The following is a 21,288-nucleotide window of genomic DNA, read 5'->3' on the forward strand; positions in this document are numbered from 1 at the left end:
GGCTCATATTTAAATGGTTGTCCACTAGGACTCCAAGATCCCTTTCACAGTTACTACTGTTGAGCAAGGTACCACCTATACTGTACCTGTGCATTTCATTTTTCTTGCCTAAATGTTGAACCTTACTTGTTTCACAACTTAATTTCATTTTGTTAGATAGTGCCCAATGTTCAAGTTTGTCATGATCCTTCTGTATCTTAAGCCTATCTTCTGGAGTGTTGGCTATTCCTGCCAGCTTGGTGTCATCTGCAAATTTGATGAGTTCCCCATTTATCCCCTCATCCAAATCATTGATGAAGATGTTGAAGAGTACTGGGCCTAAAACAGAGCCTTGGGGTACTCCACTGCATACTTCCCTCCATGTAGATGCAGTTCCATTGAGGACTTCACGTTGAGTGCGGATGGTCAGCCAGTTACAAATCCATCTGGTGGTGATGCTGTCTAACCCACATTTTTCTACTTTATCTAGTAGTAGGTTATGGTCTACTTTATCAAATGCCTTACTGAAGTCCAAGTAAACCATATTGACGGCATTCCTCTGGTCCACTAATTTTGTCACTTTGTCAAAGAATGCAATAAGATTAGTCTGGCATGATCTGTTTTTGACAAACCCATGTTGGCTTTTGGCTATTACTTTGTTTACTTCTAGGTGTTCGCTAATTCATTGCTTGGTTATTTTTTCCAGAATCTTCCCTGGTATTGAGGTCAGACTAATATGTCTGTAGTTTCCTGGATCTATTTTTTTTTCTTTTTTGAAGATGGGAACCACTCAGCTCTTTTCCAGTCCTCTGGCAGTTCCCCAGTGCTCCAGGATCTCTGAAAGATATAGTTCAGTGGTTCTGAGATCTCGTCTGCCAGTTCCTTCAGAACCCTGGGGTGTAATCCGTGCGGTCCTGGTGATTTGGACTCGTCTAGGGTAGACAGGTGCTCACTTACCATTTTCTTCCCTATTTCAACTTGTGTTCCTAATCTGATTTTTGTGGTGCTGGTAGAGTAGAATTAGAATTAGAAAGATAAAAGATTCTCAGGTCAAGGGACAAGCCTGGGAGCTCTAAGAACTGGGGAGAGAGAGGCAGGAGACACAGAGACAGGGAGCACCCAGAGAGGAGGGGACAGGGAGACATAGGCACAAAGAGGGATACAGAGAGAGGGGGAGAGAGACAGAAATACAGAGAGGGTGGGGGAAAGAGAGATGTCAAAAGAGTATTGTGGTTCCCAGTGTCACAATTATATTCTGCCCAAATGACCAGCTGGGTAGGCGTGGCTCCGGGAGTAATGTGACTGGGAGTGAGTAACATTTAATTGGCCTTTCCCACCCGCTCTCCGTGTTTTCTATTTTGTGGGAAACGGGTCCAAATGGCTCTGAGAGTTTAAGGTTGCAGACTCCTGGGCTATAGCCTTCCATTCAACAGCTTCACTGTTACAGCTTCAATCATTTGCCAAGGCAGGTCTTGAAGGCTTATCCTGCATGCCACTGATGTAAAACTGGCTGGAACAATCTTCACCAGCCCCCAAGGGAGATACACTTTCTGCTTGGCTGTTATACATCTTTCCCCTCCTGGGACTCTTTCCTTTGGTTTCGTTCAAGCAACAGGTTGAAAATCACCCTTGTCCTGTCTCTACCCTGAAGTGTTTGCAAGAGGCTTTCATGGATTCTGTGCTACATTTGGTGCCATCAAGTCGTATTCGACTCCCACTGAGCACAGGAATAGCTTTCATCCATGACAATCTATCCTATACCTTTCCCTTTTGGTCTCTCAAGAGGGCATACTCAAGATTCGAATAATAGAATTGGAAGAAACCTTATAAGTTATCTAGTCCAAACCCCCTCCCTCCCTGCTCAAGCAGGAGACCCTACATGGGGCTGGACTAGATGACCTATACCCGTGATGATGAACCTATGCCACAGGTGGCACATGGAGCCATTTGTCCAGGCACGCAAGGTGTTGCCCTTTAAGCTGGCCAGCCCACATGCACACGCTGGCCAGCTTCCTTCGGCCTTCTTTTGAGGCCATTTTTCCGTCTCCGGAGGTTTCAGGAGCTTTCCCGAAGGCCCCGAAGGGCTAAAACCGGCCCTATGAACAAACCAGAAGTCCACTCCCGAACTTCCGGTTTGCCCATAGGACCAGTTTTTCACGCTCCGGAGGCTTAATTGAAGGTCCTGCAGCTACGGGGGACATCCGTGGGGGGGGGGGCACGGGGAGACTGTTTTTGCCTTCCCCAGGCTCCTATAAAGCCTCTGGAGTCTGGGGAGGGCACAAAAGCACACCAAAAGTGGGGGGGAGCATTGGTTGTGTGCGTATGTGCACTGGGATCATGCGCATAGCATTATGGGTGTGCTATGCCCACGCACGACCCCTCTGCGCTCCCCCCGGTTTTGGCAAGCAAGCCACAAAAGGTTCATCATCACTGATCTATTCCATTTCAGATATGTGGCTGTCCAGTCTCTTCTTTAAAAACTTCGATGAAGCACCTACACGTTCTGAAGGCAAGCTGTTACACCAATCAATTGTCCTCGCTGTTATGTATTTGCAAAATGAAGTCAAAATATAGATAATCCTCAACTTTGCAACTATAGCTGAATCCCAAATTTTGGCTGCTAAGTGAGAAATTTGTCCAGTGAGTTTTGCCCCATTTTATGACTTTTTTCACTGCAATTGTTAAGTGAATCACTTGCAGTTGTTAAATTAGTGACAGGATTGTTCAGTGAATCTGGCTTCCCCTTTGCCTTTGTCAGAAGTTTGAAAAAGGTGACATGGGACATGCAACCGTCATAAATGTGAGTCAGCTGTCAAGCATCATAATGTAAACCACCTGAACGTGGTGATGTAACAATGGTCACAAGTGTGAAAAGTGGTCATAATCACTTTTTCAGTGCCATTGTGACTGAACAATACAAAAAGAACTGTTGTAAGTTGAGGACTACCTGTAGAGCTGGAAGGGACCTTGAAGGTGTTCTAGTCCAGCCCTCTGCTCAAGCAAAGGAACCTGGCTTCCCAGTCTCTTCTTTAAAACCTCCAGTAATGAACCACCCAAAACTTCTGGTAGCAAGCTGTTCCACCGGTTCAATGTCCTCCGTTAGGAAGTTTCTCCTTAATCACTTCTTGATTACTTTCCATCGTTTCTTGTCCTGCAAGCACTTAATATGTCCGCAGGCTGAATCATGACAACTTGATTTTTTTCCCCAGTTTTGGTCCAGCCAGCTGAGTCTCTCCTCCAATCCTCTAAAATCGGGTTTCCTTTGGAGTGTTTTCATTTCTTTGCAGAGACCAAAAATTTGGAATAGCTTGCCTCCAGAATTTGTGGATGTGTGCCAACACTGGAAGTTTTAAAGAAGATGTTGGATAACTATATGACTGAAATCGTATAAGGTCCCTTCCAAATCTGTTAATCTAATCTTAAGTGTGCACTGTTGGGAGACTTGAAGGAAAAGGTATAGGATAGATTGTCACGGACAAAAGCTATTCATGTGCTCAGTGGGAGTCGACCACGACTTGATGGCACCAAAGGAAGCACAGAATCCATGAATGCCTCTTGCAAACGCGTCAGGGTGGAGATATAGGACGAGGGTGATTTTCCAACTTTTGACGCTAGATGGCGAACTACAAAGAAGTAACACTCACGCCTTAGAAAGCAGAGACTAGAATACAGCAGCGGCATCGCTTGTATTGACATTACATCAGAGGGAGAGAGGTCGAGCTGGAACGAATTGAATGAATAGAGGATTAGATTGCTAGAGAGGTGTACAGAGTAAGTTCTTCTTCCGGCTCACCCACGGAAGGAGGATGGCGTCGGCGGAACCTCCTGTGCCGTTTGGAGGGTCGAAGCGGCTCCTGGGAGGTGAGTGGAGGGAAGGTCGGAGGAGAAGCCGGGAGAAAGTCGGGCCTGGAAGCAGCGAAGGGGGAAGAATGAAGCCTGCGGGCTGCTGTTGCTGCTGCTGCTGCTGCTGCATATTCTTTCTCTCCCAAAATGGTTTTATCCTTTTGCTCCACGATTTAAAGTTGCTGCCTGTGATTTCCTGCTGGGAGATTTGGCAGATTTAAAGAAATCTTGATATATTTGTCATATTTCTGAGCCACCCGCCTCCCTCACCCTTCACCTAACACTTGGATCCTTGTGGTCTCATTGACATGTCGCTTTCCTGGCCAGCGAGGAGTTTCATGGGCAAAAGGGATGTTTGCATCGGATTTGTTCCCCGTTTCATCTGTTAGTGACCCCCCACCTTTTAAAAAATAGATTAAAAAATTAGAGGCAATGCACTTCTGAGTCATTTTGCAGACTGAAATGCACATAATTGTTTACATCAATAGATTCTGTATTTCTGTTTCAATAGGAACACACCTTCAGTTCATTCAGACAATATTCAGACCCCCTTCACTTCTCTCAATTTTGTTACTCTGCAGCCTGATTTTACACTTGTTGAAATTCATGTTTTTCTCATTCATGTACATTCCTAATGACAAAGTGAAACAACAATTTTAGAAATTTCTATAAATTTATTGAAAACAAAAACACATTGGCATAAGTATTCGTACCCTTCACTCAGTACCTTGTTGAAGCACCTTTGGCAGCGATTACAGCCTCAGGTTTTTTTGGGTAAGACGCAATAAGCTTTGCACACCTGGGAGATTGGGGGAGTTTACTGCCATTGTACTTGCAAGTCCTCTCAAGCTCAGTCAGGCTGGATGGCAACCATCGTTGGAGAGCCATTTTTAGGTGCCTCCAGAGATATTCAATAGGGCTCAAGTCAGAACTCTGGCTGGGCCACTCTAGGACATGCACAGAGTTGTCCCTAAGCCACTCCTTTGTTGTCTTGGCTGTGTCCTTGTCATGTTGAGAAGTGAACCTTCAGCTCAGAGTGTCTGCAGAGAATTTTGGGGAACACTAGTGAACACTAGTGTTCACAAGAGGCAGGTTGGTTGAGCAACAAAGAGATTTCAGTTGTTGGAATAAAATGCCTTGTGTAGAGTTTTTGTTTATATTCTATAGACCCAGTCCTGCTTCCTCTAGTTATTCCATTTCCATCTTCCCTTTCCAATTTTCAGTTTTTCCCCAAATTCTGTCTATTTAAGGCATATAATTTATTTTGTGTTTCCATTTTTGCTTTCATAGCATTCCCTTTCTGTAAAGCCAACAAGCATGGTTTGTAAATTGTCATTATCATACGACATGCTTACCGATTGGGCTGCTTACTGACAAATGCCAGTCACAATTGCTGTCAGTGAACACTACTTGAAATAGGATGTCACCAGAGTGGTTGTGGAAAACTGAACATGAAATCGTGCAGAAGGTTTAGGTATCGTTTTATCAGGTAAAAACTCACATCACTAAAGTTAGCTCATAAAGTTCAACTGTAAACATTTTGGGATAATTTTCAAGCTAAAAACACATGGATTTTCCACATATGTACAGTTATAGATCTGTGTATTTAAATTTCTCTCTATGCATATATTTTCAACTGTACAATCTATCCCCAGCATTTCCAGATATATTTGATGATCAGTCTTTTCAGAGATAAGAATTTATGAATCAGCAAAATGAAAAAGAAAATTTCATGACTGAATGGATATTTGAACTTGGACACAAATGTGTCAAATGAATCATAACTAATGTAAGAAGTTATTCTTTATTGTGGCATGTTTGTTTATTTATTGTAATGTATGTTTTTTTCTTTTTTTCACATCTTCTTCAACCATTTTATAAACAATTAAAATTACATTTTTCTTTGAATCTTATAGACAGAGAAGATGGCAATAAGAACACTCTGGAAAATTGAGAATAACAAGCAACATTGGAAAAGAAAGCAAAGCAGATGGAAAATAGATGGAATTAAAACACCATTAATTAAATGATCACACATATATTTGACCTCAAGAATATCACCAACCTGATGACAGATCAGAAGACTCACATAGGAAAGAAATCATATGATTGTCCAGAGTGTGGAAAAAGTTTCAGTCAGAATTCCAGCCTGGTGACACACCAAAGGATTCACACAGGAGAAAAACCGTATGAATGTCCAGATTGTGGGAAATGTTTCAGTCAGAATACCAACCTTGTGACACACCAGAGGACTCACACAGGAGAGAAACCGTATGAGTGTTCACATTGTAGGAAAAGATTCAGTAATAATTCTGGCCTTGTAAAACATCAGAAAACTCACTCAGGAGAAAAACTGTATGAGTGTTCTGAATGTGGGAAATGTTTCAGTCATAATTCCAATCTAGTAACACACCAGAGGGTTCACACAGGAGAAAAACCGTATAAATGTCCAGTTTGTGGAAAAAGTTTCAGTGACAGTTCCAACCTTATGAAACACCAGAGGACTCACACGGGAGACAAACCGTATCAGTGTCCAGAGTGTGGGAAAGGTTTCAGTCAGAATACCAATCTTGTGACACACCAGAGGATTCACACAGGAGAAAAACCGTATGAGTGTCCAGAGTGTGGCAAAAGTTTCAGTAAGAATTCCTGCCTGGTGAAACACCAGAGGACACATTCCCAGGACAAACCATATGAATGTCCAGAGTGTGGGAAAAGTTTCAGTCAGAATTCCAGCCTGGTGACACACCAAAGGATTCACACAGGAGAAAAACCGTATGAATGTCCAGATTGTGGGAAAAGTTTCAGTCAGAATTCCCACCTTGTGACGCACCAGAGGACTCACACAGGAGAGAAGCCATATAAGTGTTCACATTGTACGAAAAGATTCAGTAATAATTCTGGCCTTGTGAAACACCAGAGAACTCACTCAGGAGAAAAACAGTATGAGTGTCTTGAATGTGGGAAATGTTTCAGTCTTAATTCCAGTCTGGTAACACACCAGAGGGTTCACACAGGAGAAAAACCATATGGATGTCCAGTTTGTGGGAAAAGTTTCAGTGACAGTTCCAACCTTTGTAAACACCAGAAGACTCATACAGGAGAGAAACTGTATGAGTGTTCAGATTGTGGGAAACATTTCAGTCAGAATACCAGTCTTGTGACACACCAGAGGATTCACACAGGAGAAAAACCGTATGAGTGTCCAGAGTGTGGGAAACGTTTCGGTAGGAATTACCAGCTGGTGACACACCAGAGAACTCACACACGGGACAATCAATATGAATGTCCCGATTTTTGGAAAAGTTTCAGTCAGAATGCCAACATTTTGAAACACGACGGGATTCACACAGGAGAGAAACAGTATGAGTGTCCAGAGTGTGGGAAAAGTTTCAGTAATAATTGCAGCTTGGTGACACACCAGGGAACTCACAGCCTCGATAAAAGCTAGCTACCTACTTCTGGTGATCAGTAGAACTCTTTGGATACTTCCTTTTTCAGAAGTATGGAATTCTTTAAAAAGGCTATTCTATTGTTTTTTTTAATGTTGATTATGGAATTACCATTTTTTTCAGAATATAAGACGCACCTTTTCCCCCCCTAAAAGACGGTGAAAATTTGTAAGCGTCTTATACACTGAATGTAGCCCCACCCACCCATCGGCCCCAACCCTTTGGCCTCTGCCTCCCAGCAATTTGCATCTTCGCAGCAAACGGGGGGGGGGGCGCTTGTGGAGGCTTGAATAAGCTATAACAACCCCTGCAGCCTCAAACAGCTGATGTTCGGGAGAAATTGAAAGTGAAACTTGCTGTTTGCTCCACAAGGCAAATTGCTGGGAGGCAGAAGCAGATTTTTTTTCTTGTGCTTTTTTTTTTTCAGGCTGTTCGCTGCAAGGAGGTAAGTCAACAACCATAAATGCCTATAGAATAAATATTCAAATTATTGGAATTATTTTATATTGGAATATAAAAACACATCAATTTTAACAGCATCTATACAAGTATAGTCTGAAATATAACACTACAAACAGTGTATATTGTCTGTACTGTTTATTGCAAGGAGTCAAATTGCTGGGAGGCAGAGGCAGATATTTTTCCCTTGTTTTCCTCCCCAAAATCTAGTTGCGTCTTATACTTCGGAGCGCCTTGTATTCTGAAAAATACGATACCTACAATTGGAGTTTCCATCTTGTATCTTGGTGTCCTCCAGATTTTGAGTGCCAGAATTTCCGAGCCACTATAAAAGTAGTCCTTCATATATGCGTTATGAGGCCTATCAATTATATTATTATGTTGCATTAAATGAGACTGCTTTGCTTAACTGCCCCCACCCCCATCTCTCCCTGATAAAGCTGTGCAATAAAAGTGTTCGTTATTAAGCGAGACCCTGGCTACCTCAGGGTTGGGGGCATAGCTCAGGCCCAGGTTTGCATTCCAAAGGCTTCCTACCTCAATCCTTTAATCGCCCCAGTTCTTTCCCTATTCCACAGGGTCCCTACAGGCTTTTCCCCACTCTCACTGGGTCACTGTTTTCCTTTGACCTGATTCCCAACCCAGGAGGCCTCACAGCCTCCTCTTCCTTTTGAAAATCACTGAACCTTGTTTTGGGGGAAGAGGGCAGATCAAGCATCCCTGGGCCCCATGACTTGTGGAAGCAGCCATTGTGTTCATTGTGCCTGAAACTCATCCTTGGGCCATGCAGTGGATTTGTGGAAGAGCTGCCATGTTGCCACCTGCCTGAGGGCCAAAATAAGGGCTGTTTCTGTGTCATTGACCTTCAGGAAAGGGAGAATCTACTCTGTTTTCCTATCTTAACACTTTGTAGACTGCCTTAATGGATTGTGGGTGCACTGAAAATGATGACTGCTTCCAGGAGATCTTAAAAATCGTAAGAGTGCGATGGGTGACAGGTGTGCTGGGCGTAGGCACAAAGCCCCATTAAAAAAAAGAGGGTAAAATTTTACATGTAGAGGCTGTTCTGCCTTGCAGATGAACCTGACGGAGAAGAGCTATAGGAATATTGAATTGAGGAGGAAAGGGATTGTGGTTTTGATTACAGCATCTCCAGGTTTATTGGCAAATCCTGCTGGGAACTCATTTATTTGGAGGTGCCTGCTTGTTTCCCTTTGATGGCTGCTGGATGAAAGCAGTACCATAATGACGGTGTATTTATTGCATCCCCCTTGGTGACGGTTGCATGTCCCATGTCACCTTTTTCAATCTCCTCACAAAGTCACCCAAAGCGACTGCTTTTGATTAAAGAAAACAACAGGATTCATTTTGTTTCTACAGAGAAACTGCTTTTGGACTTTTTGCGTGAGGTAGAAAAAAAATGAAACTTTGATTTTGGGTTTTTTTCATTAGATACGTTTGTTTATATACAAATGACTAGTATATATTATCATATAAAAGTAAAATATTGAGGTTTTATGTTACTATTCTACTGCACCAAAGGGAGTTTGAAGCTAATGTTGTTTTTTTCTTTTCTCCTTTACCCTACCCTTTTTTCTCTTCTCCTTTTCTTCCCTTATTTTACCATTATTTTCATTTTTCTTTGACTTCTGCATTTTAGATTTTGATGAATTAATACAATATTTGTATTAAAAACACAAATTCATAGCATTGTAAAGGGTTATTATGAAATATATCTGGAAGTGCTGGAGATAGATTGTCCAATTGCAGATATATACACATACAGAGAGAATTACAAATACACACACCTACAAATATATAAGTGTGGAAAATCCATGTGTTTTCAGCCTGAAAAATGTCTTAACATGGTTATAGTCATTGTAATTTTAGAGATGGGGCTTTAACTGATGAAATGATGCCTAAAGCCTCTGCAAGATTTAAAGTACCAGTTTTGCCCATGTAAGTCTTGAGTTTCAAGTAAGGGCAAAAATACTGTTCACAATCCCTCTGGTGACATTCCAATTGAAGTAGTCCTCACTTACTGACTGCAGTTGGGACTAGCATCTGTCACTAAGCAGCCAGATCATTAAGGATGTCACATGACAGTGCCAATTTACATCTCTTCCGCTGCCGTTGTTAAGCAAATCACTGTGGTATGTTAATAGGCAATTTCACATGACTCTGACTTGCAACTTCCTGCCAGCAGCTCCACTGATTTTGCCGTGACCCGTCAAAAGCGCGGACGGCAAAAGCGCGATCGACAAAATCGCGCCTTTGACGTCATCACAGCGCGACGAAAAAGATCGAAAAATTCAAATAAAAATTAATAAAAATTAAATTAAAGCAAGCCGATTCACATAAAGGTAAGGGTTAGGGTTAGGGTTAGGGTAAGGGTAAGGGTAAGGGTTAGGGTTAGCTTTAGAGCGTTAGCGTTAGCGTTAGCGTTAGGATAAGGGTTAGCGTTACGTTTTTCGTTACTTTAACGGTTAGGTTTAGGGTTAGGTTTAGGGTTAGGTTAAGAGTTAGGGTTAGGGTTAGGTTTAGGGTTAGGTTTGGGGGGGTTAGGGGAAGGTTTTAGCTTTATTTTTACATTTTTTCGATCTTTTTCGTCGCGCTGTGATGACGTCACAGCGCGCTTTTGTCGAGCGCGATTTTGTCCTACGCGCTTTTGTGGTGGAACCGATTTTGCTTGTCAGAAGCCAGCTGGGAAGGTCCCAAACGGGATCATGAATGTGGGATGCTGCAACCATCATAATTGTGCACCAGTAGGAAGAACCCAAATTGATGCAACTCCTTTTCCAGCACCTTCATAACCACAGGAACTGCTGAGGTGCGATCAATGAACAAGTGCTAAAGTAAAAAAAGAAAAATATCTGAAGAGACAGTGGAAGGTTAGTATGATATTGTTGTCAAGGAAACAGACGATCCATACCAGAACAAGAGTTGGAAAGGATCTTAGAGATCAACTCCATGCAGCCAGGGGAAAGGTTCTGGAAAGCATTTTACAGTATCCAATTTTTTTGTTTTCAGAGGTCAGTTATCACTTTCTGTGACCTTCCAGTCAGGTTTCAAGCAAGCAAAACTCCCAAATTCTTCACAGCCATGGTTTTCCTTTAAATAATGACAGACTGTCCATTTCCAAGAGTTGGTTACTGAACCTGCCTTAGTTCTTTAGTTCATCCAGGATTTGTGAATCCAAATTGAGGTTAGCCAGTGTGTAATCCAGGCCATTAGTAATTTAAAGTTACACACAATGAGCCCTGGGACTCCTCCTCATGAGGCCACCAGTGCAACATTTCCTGCTTTACTGGGCAACTGGGCAGCATCATTTATGAGTCATAGTCAGGGCTTTGGGGCTTGGAAATCTCTTTTCTGCTCTCTCTTCAAGTGAGGGAATTGCTTGAGGGGAATTACCCCCTCCCCCATGGGATTAGCAGGGAGATAGGACTGCTTGGGCCTTAATGCCACAGAGCAAAAATTAGCCTAGGAGGAGATTTGTGTGGAAGTAGAAGGGGATAACCTCAGCCTAATTCTGAATAGCCTGTCTCTCTGTGTGTGCTTGTCTATGCAGCTGCTTCTAAAATACAGGCAATATAGACATGCTGGACAAATTTCCCTCTTACCAGACAGAAATCTAAGGGGTTCAAAACTTGCGGTGTCAACCATTCCCAAATACAATCCCCCCATAGTCCATTTAAGTCAGCGGTTCTCAACCTGTAGGTCGCGACCCCTTTTGGGGGTCGAACAACCGTTTCACAGAGGTCGCTAGGACCATTGGAACTCTAAAGTTTAGACCCCCCCTCGTTTTCCAGCGGATGGGCTCCGGAGTAGTGGCTGGTATTTTGACTAGGCTTTTTTAAAAAGGAAAGGAGAGGTCCATTTTCCCCCAAGTGCTTTGAAAGGATAAATCACTGTCCAGATCATGGATCCCAACCCCTGGTCACTAAATGAAGTGGTGTAAATAAAAGACTACTGTTACATAATTGGATGTGATAGGATGGATGGCCTCTCCTAGAGATTTCATGTAGATGTTAAACCACGTTACTTGCTGAGGGAAATCCGGGCAGTTCCAGCTGCAAGAATGCAGAGGGAAAAATAATATCTCCTATCTAGATGGGTTTGGAAGCAATGTGGGTGGGAGCTTCCAGGTTTTGACCTTTATTTCATTTTTTTATGAATGGGATGAAGCTGCCTATGGTTTAAGGCTGCACATACAAACAAGGCCATTATCAACTTTTATGATTCAGCACCTGCCTAATCTTGTGAAGCTAAATAGGGATAAGCATCACTCTTCAAGCTTCCCTCAGTCGCAAATATAGTTTTGGAGAGTTATCCTGAACCCCTCAAAGAAAAAACTGGCTGGAAGTCTTCACTGATCCTCAAGGGAGGTGCGCTTTGTCCCTGCCTGATGGCACATTGTCTTCTCCCCAGGGATGCTTTCCTTGGCTTCGTTCCTGCAAAAGAAGCTGCTGACTGACTTGGAGCAACAATGAGGGCATCCCTGTGAGACCCCAAAAGAAGACGAGGGCTAGGCCTATACCGTTCTAGACAAATGACTGTCCAATCTCAAGAACCGCCATTGTTGGAGCACCCACAAGGTCTGGAGGGAAGCCGTTCCACTGGTTGATTGTTCTCACTGTTAGGATGTTTCTCCTTACTTCCGGGTTGCTCCTCTCCTTGTTTAGTTTCCATCCGTTGTTTCATGACCCTCTCTTCTTTGTGGCAGGTCCTCAAATCTTGGAATACTGCAATCACGTCAAACCCCCCCCACCCATTAGTTATTTTCTCTAGACTAGACATATCCACTTCCTGCAACCATCTTTGTGTGTTTTAGATCCAGTCCACAAATATGTTCGTTGCCCTTTCGTTTCATCTCTGTTAGTAAATATTAAGGCCCTCTAATTCCATCCTCTACCTTTTGGATGGCAAAGTTGTCAGGTTAATCAAGCACCTTTAAAAATGAGAGGATAATAAGATGATAGCAGCGTTCCATGATTTGAGGGACTACCACAAGGAACAAGGGATTCAACCTATTTTCCAAAGCAGCAGAAGGTGAGACAAGGAACTATGGATGGAAACTAACTGAAGAGACAAGTACCCTACAGCTAAGGAAGTTTCCTGACAGTGAGAACAATTAATAATCAGTAAAAGGGCTTGCATTCAGTTGCTCAGGGTGCTCCATCAATGAAGGCTTTTAAGAAGAGACTGGACAGCCACTTGTCTGAAATGGTATAGGATCTCCTGTTTGAGCAGAGGATTGGACTGCAAGACCTCTTAGCCCATTTCTCACTCTCTTATTCATTTAGATTATCAGGTATTTGTGAAAATGCCTTTCTAAACACCACTGCATCTCTGAATAACTCCTCTTTTTTCCAATTACTGGAAAAAGGATTCATAATTGCGAACATCACTGATTCATAAACTTCAAATGGTCAATAAATGAACTGTTGTAAGTTGAGGACTACTTGTAGCTATTTTCTAAGTTGTTTCTCACAGAATTGCAGGAAGATAGGATTGGAAGGGGCATTGGAGGTATTCTAATCCAACACCCTGCTCAAGGTCAAACGATTGTCCAATCTATTGTTGAAAACCTCCATTGACAGAGCACCCACAAACCCAGGAGGCAAGCTATTCCACTGATTGTTCTCAGAGAATTTCTCCTTACCTCTAGATTGGATCTCTCTTTCATGAACTTCCACCCATTACTTCTTGTCCTGTTCTTTGGTGCCATAGAGAATAAGTCAATTCCCTTTTCTTTGTGACAGACGCTCAATTACTGGAAGACAGCTTTCATGTCCCCCCAATCCTTCACTTCGATAGCTTAGACATTCAACTTTGTCATATAATTTTATTATTAAACTTATTGACTGCACATCTCAGAGTTTGGAGCAACTCTTGCTTTGCCCTAATTTTCATAGCAACACTGACAATACCCATTTTTTTCCTTGTCAAAAGCTATTGAGAGTGCTTACACAATACGTTTTCCACTGTACCGTTTTTTCTCAAATCATCACCACCAAGGGGGATGCAACAAATACATTGGTATTATGGTGCTGCTGTCACAATAATGAATTCCAGGCAGAATGAAAACAATGGCTGCTTCCACAACAGTCATGTGACCCAGGGATGCATTTCCTGCCCTCTTTCCCCAAAATGAGATTCAGTGCTCCTCAAAAGGTAAGGAAGAGGAGGTTGTGAGGCCTGCTGGGGTGGGAGTCAGGTCTAAGGACAACAGTGACCCAGTGAGAATGGGAAAAAGCCTGTAGGGACACTGTGGAAAAGAGAAAGAACTCGGGCGATCAAAGGGTTGATGTAGAGGATGCCTTTGGAACGCAAGCCTGGTCGTGGGCTATGCCTCCAACCCTGAGGTAGCCAGGTTTCCGCTTAATAACTCACACATTTATTGAACAGCTTTATCAGGGAGAGAAGGGACTGGGGGCAGTTAAACAAGCAGTCTCATTTAACAGTGATTGCAAAATAAAATCATAATTGTGATCGCAACATAAAACTGTAATTGATAGGCCCCATTACTCTTATATCCAGGACTTCTGTGATGGCTGGAAAATTCTGGCACTCAAAAGCTGGAGAATCCCAAGATAGAAGATGGAAAGTCAAATTGTGGGAATTTCATAAGCAATATAAAAAAAAATTCTTTTTGAAGAATTCCACACTACTGCAAAAGGAAATATACAGAAAGTTCTGTTGATCACCAGAAACAGGTAGCTAGCCTTTATCATGGCTGTGAGTCCTCTGGTGTGTCACCAGGCTGGAATTCCATCTGAAACTATCCTCACATTCAGGACATTGATATGGTTTCTCCAGGGTATGAGTCCTCTGGTGTGTCATCAGGTTGGCTTTCTGACTGAAACTTTTCCTACACTTTGGACATACATATGGTTTCTCTCCCGTGTGAGTCCTCTGGTGTCTTCCCAGGTGGGAATTATGACTGAACCTTTTCCCACACTCTGGACACTCATATGGTTTCTCTCCCACGTGAGTCCTCTGGTGTTTCACCAGGCTGAATTTCTGACTGAAACTTTTCTCACACTTTGGACAGTCGTATGGTTTGTCTGTTCTGTGAGTTCTCTGGTGTGACATCAGGTTGGACTTCTGACTGAAACTTTTCCCACACTCTGGACACTCATATGGTTTGTCTCTTCTGTGAGTCCTCTGGTGTGTCACCAGGTTGGATTTCTGACTGAAACGTTTCCCACACTCTGGACACTCATATGGCTTCTCTCCCGTGTGAGTGCTCTGGTGTGTCACCAAGTTGGATTTCTGTCTGAAACTTTTCCCACACTCTGGACACTCATACGGTTTCTCTTCTGTGTGAGTGCTCTGGTGTTTCACCAGGCTGAATTTCTGACTGAAACTTTTCTCACACTTTGGACATTTATATGGTTTTTCTCCTGTGTGAATCCTCTGGTGTGTTACCAGATTGGAATTATGACTGAAACTTTTCCCACACTCAGGACACTCATACGGCTTCTCTCCCGTGTGAGTCCTCTGGTGTGTTACCAGGCTGGAATTCTTACTGAAACATTTCCCACACTCTGGACAATCATATGGTTTGTCTCCTCTGTGAGTCCTCTGGTGGGTCACCAGGATGGATTTCTGACTGAAACTTTTCCCACACTCTGGACACTCATATGGTTTCTCTCCCGTGTGAGTCCTCTGGTGTGTTACCAAGTGGGAATTATAACAGAACGTTTTCCCACACTCCTGACACTCATAAGGTTTCTCTCCCGTGTGAGTGCTCTGGTGTGTCACCAGGTGGGAATTCTCCGTGAAACATTTCCCACATTGTAGACATTCATACGGTTTTTCTCCTGTGTGAATCCTCTGGTGTGTTATCAGATTGGAATTCTTACTGAAACTTTTCCCACACTCTGGACACTCATATGGTTTCTCTCCCGTGTGAGTCCTCTGGTGTGCTACCAGGCTGGAATAATGACTGAAACTTTTCCCACACTCAGGACATTCATACGGTTTTTCTCCTGTGTGTGTTCTCTGGTGTGTCACCAGGTTGTAATTATGACTGAAACTTTTCCCACACTCAGGACATTCATACAGTTTGTCCTGGGAATGAGTCATGTGGTGTGTGATCAGGTCAGAATAATTACTGAAACTTTTCCCACCCTTCGGACACTGATGCAGTTTTTCTCTTGTGTGTGTCCTCTGGTGTGTCACCAGGCTGGATTTCTGACTGAAACTTTTCTCACACTTTGGACATTCATATGGTTTCTCTCCTTTGTGAGTCCTCTGATGTATCACCAAGTGGGAATTCTTACTGAACCTTTTTCCACACTCTGAACACTCATATGGTTTGTCTCCTCTGTGAGGCCTCTGATGTGTCACCAGGCTGGACATTTGACTGAAACATTTCTCAGTCAGGACATGCAAAGGGTTTTTCTCTCGTATTTGTCCTCTGGTGGCTAATGAGCTGGACATTTCCAATGAAACTTTTCCCATAGTAAGTACATTCAACGTGTTCTCCCCGGGAAGAGTCTTCAGGTGTCTCATGAGGTGGGAATTTCTAATGAAACCTATTCATCAAACTGGGCATATACACTTTCTAGCTGGTGAGTGCTCTTATGTTGCTATGCTTATGTCCTTCGATGAACCACAAGAGAACTGTACCATTTCTCGCATTTATAGCATTGCTATGGCTTTTCTACACTGTGCATCATTTCGTACATAATCAGTTGTGGTTTACAATCTGTACTTTTCCCACCATAGACACAATAGGAGTTTTCCAACACTGACGTTCTTGAGGTCAAAAATATGTGTGATCATTTGTTGAGTGGTGCTTCAATTCCAGCTGTTTTCCTCCTCAAAGGACATCACTGTTTGCCCTATGTAGCTATCCAATAGACCTTTTGATCCTTTGTATTTTCTGAATGAAATATATTCTCTCTTGATCTTTCATTTAACTTATTCTTGAGTTTCTCATACTCTACTTTTTCTAGTTTGAAATCTCCTTCTAATTTTCTCTCCTTTGTCTCAACCTCTGGGAAAAGAGAAAAATATTGTGTTCTCTGAAGGAAATGGAAAATGTTTTGATTTCTGGCTGGCTTTGCTTTCTTTTCCAATGTTGCTTGTTATTGTCAGTTTTCCAGAGTGCTCTTATTGACATCTTCTCTGTCTATAAGATTCAAAGAAAAATGTAACTTTAATTGTTTATAAAATGGTTGCAGAAGATGTGAAAAAAAGGAAAATGTATACATTACAATAAATAAGCAAACTTGTCACAATAAAGGATAACCTCGTATATTAGATGAGATTCATTTGACACATTTGTGTCCAAGTTCAAATATCCATTCAACCATGACATTCTCTTTTTCATTTTACTGATTCATAAATTCTTATCTGTGCAAAGGCTTATCATCAAATATATCTGGAAATGCTGGGGATAGATTGTACAGTTGTAAACATATCCATAGAGAGAAATTTAAATACACAGACCTATAACTGTACGTGTGTGGAAAATCCGTGTGTTTTTAGTTTGAAAATTATCCCAAAAGGTTTACAGTCGAATTTTCTGAGCTAATTTTAGTGACGTGAGTTTTTATCTGATGAAATGATACCTGAACCCTCTGCGAGATTTCATGTACTAGTTTTGCCCATGGAAGTCCTCAGCTCCAAGTAAGGGCAGCAAATATTTTCCACAACCACTTTGGTGACATCCTAATTCAAGTAGTGCTCACTTACTGACAGCAATTGTGACTGGCATCTATGTCAGTAAGCAGCCCAACAGTTAAGCGTGATGTCATTTGACAATACCAATTTGCATACCATGTTTGTTGGCTATACAGAAAGGGAATGTTATGAAAACAAAGGTGAAAAGACACAGAGAAATTATGTGCCTTAATTTCATTTTTCTCCTCAATGTATATAGAATACCCCATAATGACAAAGTGAAAACAGAAGTTTAGAAATGTCTGTACAGTTAGTAAAAGGAAAAAACTGAAATATCACATTGGATTAAGTATTCAGCAACAGCACTTGAAATTTAACTCAGATGACTCCCATTTCCCTTGATTGTTGCCGACAAGTTTCTACACGTTGCTTGGAGTCTACCTGTGATAAATTAAATTGATTGGACATGATTTGGAAGGACACACACCTCCCCATAGAAGGCCTCATAGCTGACAATGCGTACTGTAGAATAATAGCCATGAGGTCAAAGGAACTGCCTGTAGACTTCAGAGGTGGGATTATTTCAAGACACAGATCTTTAGAAGGCCACAGTAAAATTTCTGCACCACCGAAGGTTCCTAAGGGCACAGTGGCCTCGATAATTCTCAAATGGAAAAAGGTTGGCACAACCAGGACTCTTCCAAGAGCTGGTCATCCAGTGAAACTGAACAATTGCAATAGAAGGGCCTTAGTAAGAGAGGTAACCAAGAACCCGATGGTCACTGACTGAGCTTTAGAGTTCCTGTGTGGAGATGGGACAGAGTTCCAGAAGGACAACCATCAGTGTAGCACTCCACTGTTCTACGCTTTATGGCAGAGTGATTTGACAGAAGCCTCTCCTCAGTGCCCAACACATGAATGCCCCCTTAGTTTGCAAAAGAGCACCTGAAGAACATCATGCTGTGGAGGTGTTTTTCAGCAGCAGGGACTGGGAGACTGGTCAGGGTTGAGGGAAAGCGGAATGGAGCTAAGTACAGTGATATCCTCAATGAAAACCGTTCAGGACTTCACACTGGGCGAAGGTTCACTTCTCAAAATGACAAGGACACAGCTAAGACAACATAGGAGTGGCTTAGGGATAACTCTGTGAATGTCCTAGAGGGGCCCAGCCAGAGCTCTGATTTGCACCCTATTGAATATCTCTGGAGACATCTAAAAATGCCTCTCCATCTATGGTTGCCATCCAACCTGACAGAGCTTGAGAGGTCTTGCAAGGAAGAATGGCAAAAAAACCACCAATCTCCAAGATGTGTAAAGCTTATTGACTCATACCCCAAAAGACTTGAGGCTGTTATCACTGCCAAAGGTGCTTCAACAAAGTACTGAGTGAAGGATCTGAATACTTATTATGCCAATGTGATATTTCAGGTGTTTTTGTTTTTAATAAATTTAAAGAATTTCTAAAATTCTGTTTTCACTCTGTCATTAGGAATGTACAAGAATGAGAAAAAAAATGAATTTCAACAAGTGTAAAATCAGGCTGCAGAATAACAAAATTGACAGAAGGGGGTCTGGATACTGTCTGAATGAACTAAATGTGTGTTCCTGTTGACACAGAAATACAGAATAATTATGTGCATTTCAGTCTGCAAAATGACTCAGAAGTGCATTGCCTCTAATTTTTTAACCTATTTTTTAAAAGGTGGGGGTCACTAACAGATGAAACGGGGAACAAATCCGATGCAAACATCCCTTTTGCCCATGAAACTCCTCGCTGGCCAGGAAAGCGACATGTCAATGAGACCACAAGGACCCAAGTGTTAGGTGAAGGGTGAGGGAGGCGGGTGGCTCAGAAATATGAAAAATATATCAAGATTTCTTTAAATCTGCCAAATCTCCCAGCAGGAAATCACAGGCAGCAACTTTAAATTGTGGAGCAAAAGGATAAAACCATTTGGGGAGAGAGAGAATATGCAGCAGCAGCTGCCAGCAGGTTTCATTCTTCCCCCTTCGCTGCTTCCAGGCCGTGGAAGAACCCAAAGGGCCCGACTTTCTCCCCGCTTCTCCTCCGACCTTCCCTCCACTCACCTCCTAGGAGCCGCTTCGACCCTCCAAACGGCACAAGAGGCTCAGCCGACCCCATCCTCCTTCCGTGGGTGAACCCGAAAAGGAACACCCTCTGTACACCTCTCTAGCAATCTAATCCTCTATCGTTTCAATTTCTACCAGCTCAGCCTCTCTCCCGCTGGTGGAATGTCAATAGTAGCGATGCCGCTGCTGTACTCTATTCTGTGCTTTCTAAGGCCCGAGTGGTGCTTATTTGTAGATCGCCATCTAGCGACATAAGATGGAAAATCATCCTGTCCTATCTACCCTGAGGCGTTTGCAAGAGGGTTTCATGGATTCTGTGCTTCCTTTGGTGCCATCAAGTCGTGGTCGACTCCCACTGAGCACAGGAATAGCTTTTGTCCGTGACAATCTATCCTATACCTTTTACTTCAGGTCTCCCAAGAGAGCACACTCATTTTCCCTGTTGCTCTGAAGCTCAACACTGGCTCTCCTCAGGGCTGCATGCTCAGTTGCTACCTGTACTCATTGTACACATACCACTTCATATCTTCTGATCCATCTAACGTGATAATAAATTTGCAGATGGTACCACCGTACTGGGTCTTATTACAGGAGGAGACAAATTAGCATAGTGGGAAGACGTCCAGAAGTTATCCATATGGTGCTTAGAAAACAACTTGCATCTAAACACCAGCAAGACATACCATATTTTTTTCAGAGTATAAGACGCACCTTTTTTCCTCAAAAAAAGAGGCTGAAAATCTGGGTGCGTCTTATACATCAAATACACCTTTTTTTTCCTCCCAAAGTCCCGCCCCTTCACCAAAATGGCTGTGCAAAGCCTTATGGAGGCTTTCAGAGAGTTCCTGGGGGCTGGGGAGGGCAGATATGCGCAGAAAATGGGCCATTTTTTTACACCCCCCCCCAGAACTCAGGAGCACTCTATAAGCCTCTGTGGGAAGTTATCATCCAGCCCTCTCCCAGAAAAAGGAAATATCCTAGGAAATATTGAAAAGGCAGAATGTTTCTGTGGATGTGAAATGAAGCGTGTTTTAAAAGACAGAATAGTTGCCTGTAGCTTCCTGCCCACCCCCACTTTGTCAATAGGCCCATTAAGACTAGCCAGGCTGGCCCACTTTACATAATAAAGACTTCAGCAGCAGCTACAGAAAGGCATGATACAGCTACAGAAAGGCATGATAATATTGGCCTTTTACTCAACTCTCCACATGGCATCTGAGAACTCATACCTGGATTCAAAACAGCCTAGAGAGTAGCCCCCTGCATGGCACCCTGGGAGTCTGACAACCAATCAGAATACATTACTTACACAGGAACAGGAAACAGAGAGGTGGGACTAAACGGTATAAAAAGCCTAGCAAGCCTCTTCCTCAGCCCTTCTCTTATTCTTCTCCACCAACATTAAAGCATGTGATCATCTTTTCTGTTCAGGGCTCAAGCCATGTGGCCCTGTCCAACAATAAACCATCTTTCCAAGCAGCCTCCATGTCTCCAGTGTCTTCTTCCCCACTTGGAGCTGAACCCAGAAGGACATTTCTTTCAACACCTCCATAAGACTATGCATGCAATTTTTTTGACAAAAACGGGCCCATTTTCATGAGAAACGGGCCATTTTTGCTCATTTTTGCTCCCTATCCCCCAGGGAACACTCTACAAGCCCCTCCCCCCAAGGCTATTCATGCCTTTTTGGGGAGATTTGCAGAATGCAAAAACTTCTTCACCCCCTTTGGAAAGCTCTTTAACTGATTGATGAGAATTAGATTGATCAAGTGCTGTGCCAGCAGAAACAAAGTCTTAGGTGCTGCAGATTGTCAGCGATTTCCTT

The 21,288-nt window shown here is 42.8% G+C and overlaps 2 protein-coding genes across 2 annotated transcripts in view; one reads left to right on the forward strand and one right to left on the reverse strand.

Annotated features, from left to right (window-relative positions):
* The window catches only part of LOC106551554 (uncharacterized), a 56,764-nt gene extending 49,082 nt beyond the window's left edge, over positions 1-7,682 (forward strand). The window contains 1 exon segment of the mRNA XM_087708082.1: positions 5,940-7,682. Coding sequence (XP_087564208.1) covers positions 5,940-7,273 — 1,334 coding nt within the window. The 3' untranslated portion in view covers positions 7,274-7,682.
* Positions 7,683-14,117: 6,435 nt separating this feature from the next.
* Positions 14,118-19,563, reverse strand: LOC148047567 (uncharacterized). The gene is made up of 2 exons (XM_087708378.1): positions 19,461-19,563; positions 14,118-16,878 (listed from the first exon to the last, which is right to left on the reverse strand). Exon 2 carries the CDS (start codon positions 16,254-16,256, stop codon positions 14,457-14,459), a length of 1,800 nt encoding a protein of 599 aa, XP_087564504.1. The 5' UTR covers positions 16,257-16,878; positions 19,461-19,563; the 3' UTR covers positions 14,118-14,456.
* Positions 19,564-21,288: the final 1,725 nt, after the last annotated feature.

This window comes from Thamnophis sirtalis, unplaced genomic scaffold (assembly GCF_051295495.1).
Source record: "Thamnophis sirtalis isolate CommonGarterSnake01/CBP01778 unplaced genomic scaffold, rThaSir2_p1.2 scaffold_3, whole genome shotgun sequence".
Lineage (NCBI taxonomy): Eukaryota > Metazoa > Chordata > Lepidosauria > Squamata > Natricidae > Thamnophis > Thamnophis sirtalis.

Coding starts and splice junctions, on each gene's coding strand:
- LOC148047567 (XM_087708378.1), bottom strand. CDS start 16,256: ATGAGACACCTGAAGACTCTTCCCGGGGAGAACACGTTGAATGTACTT.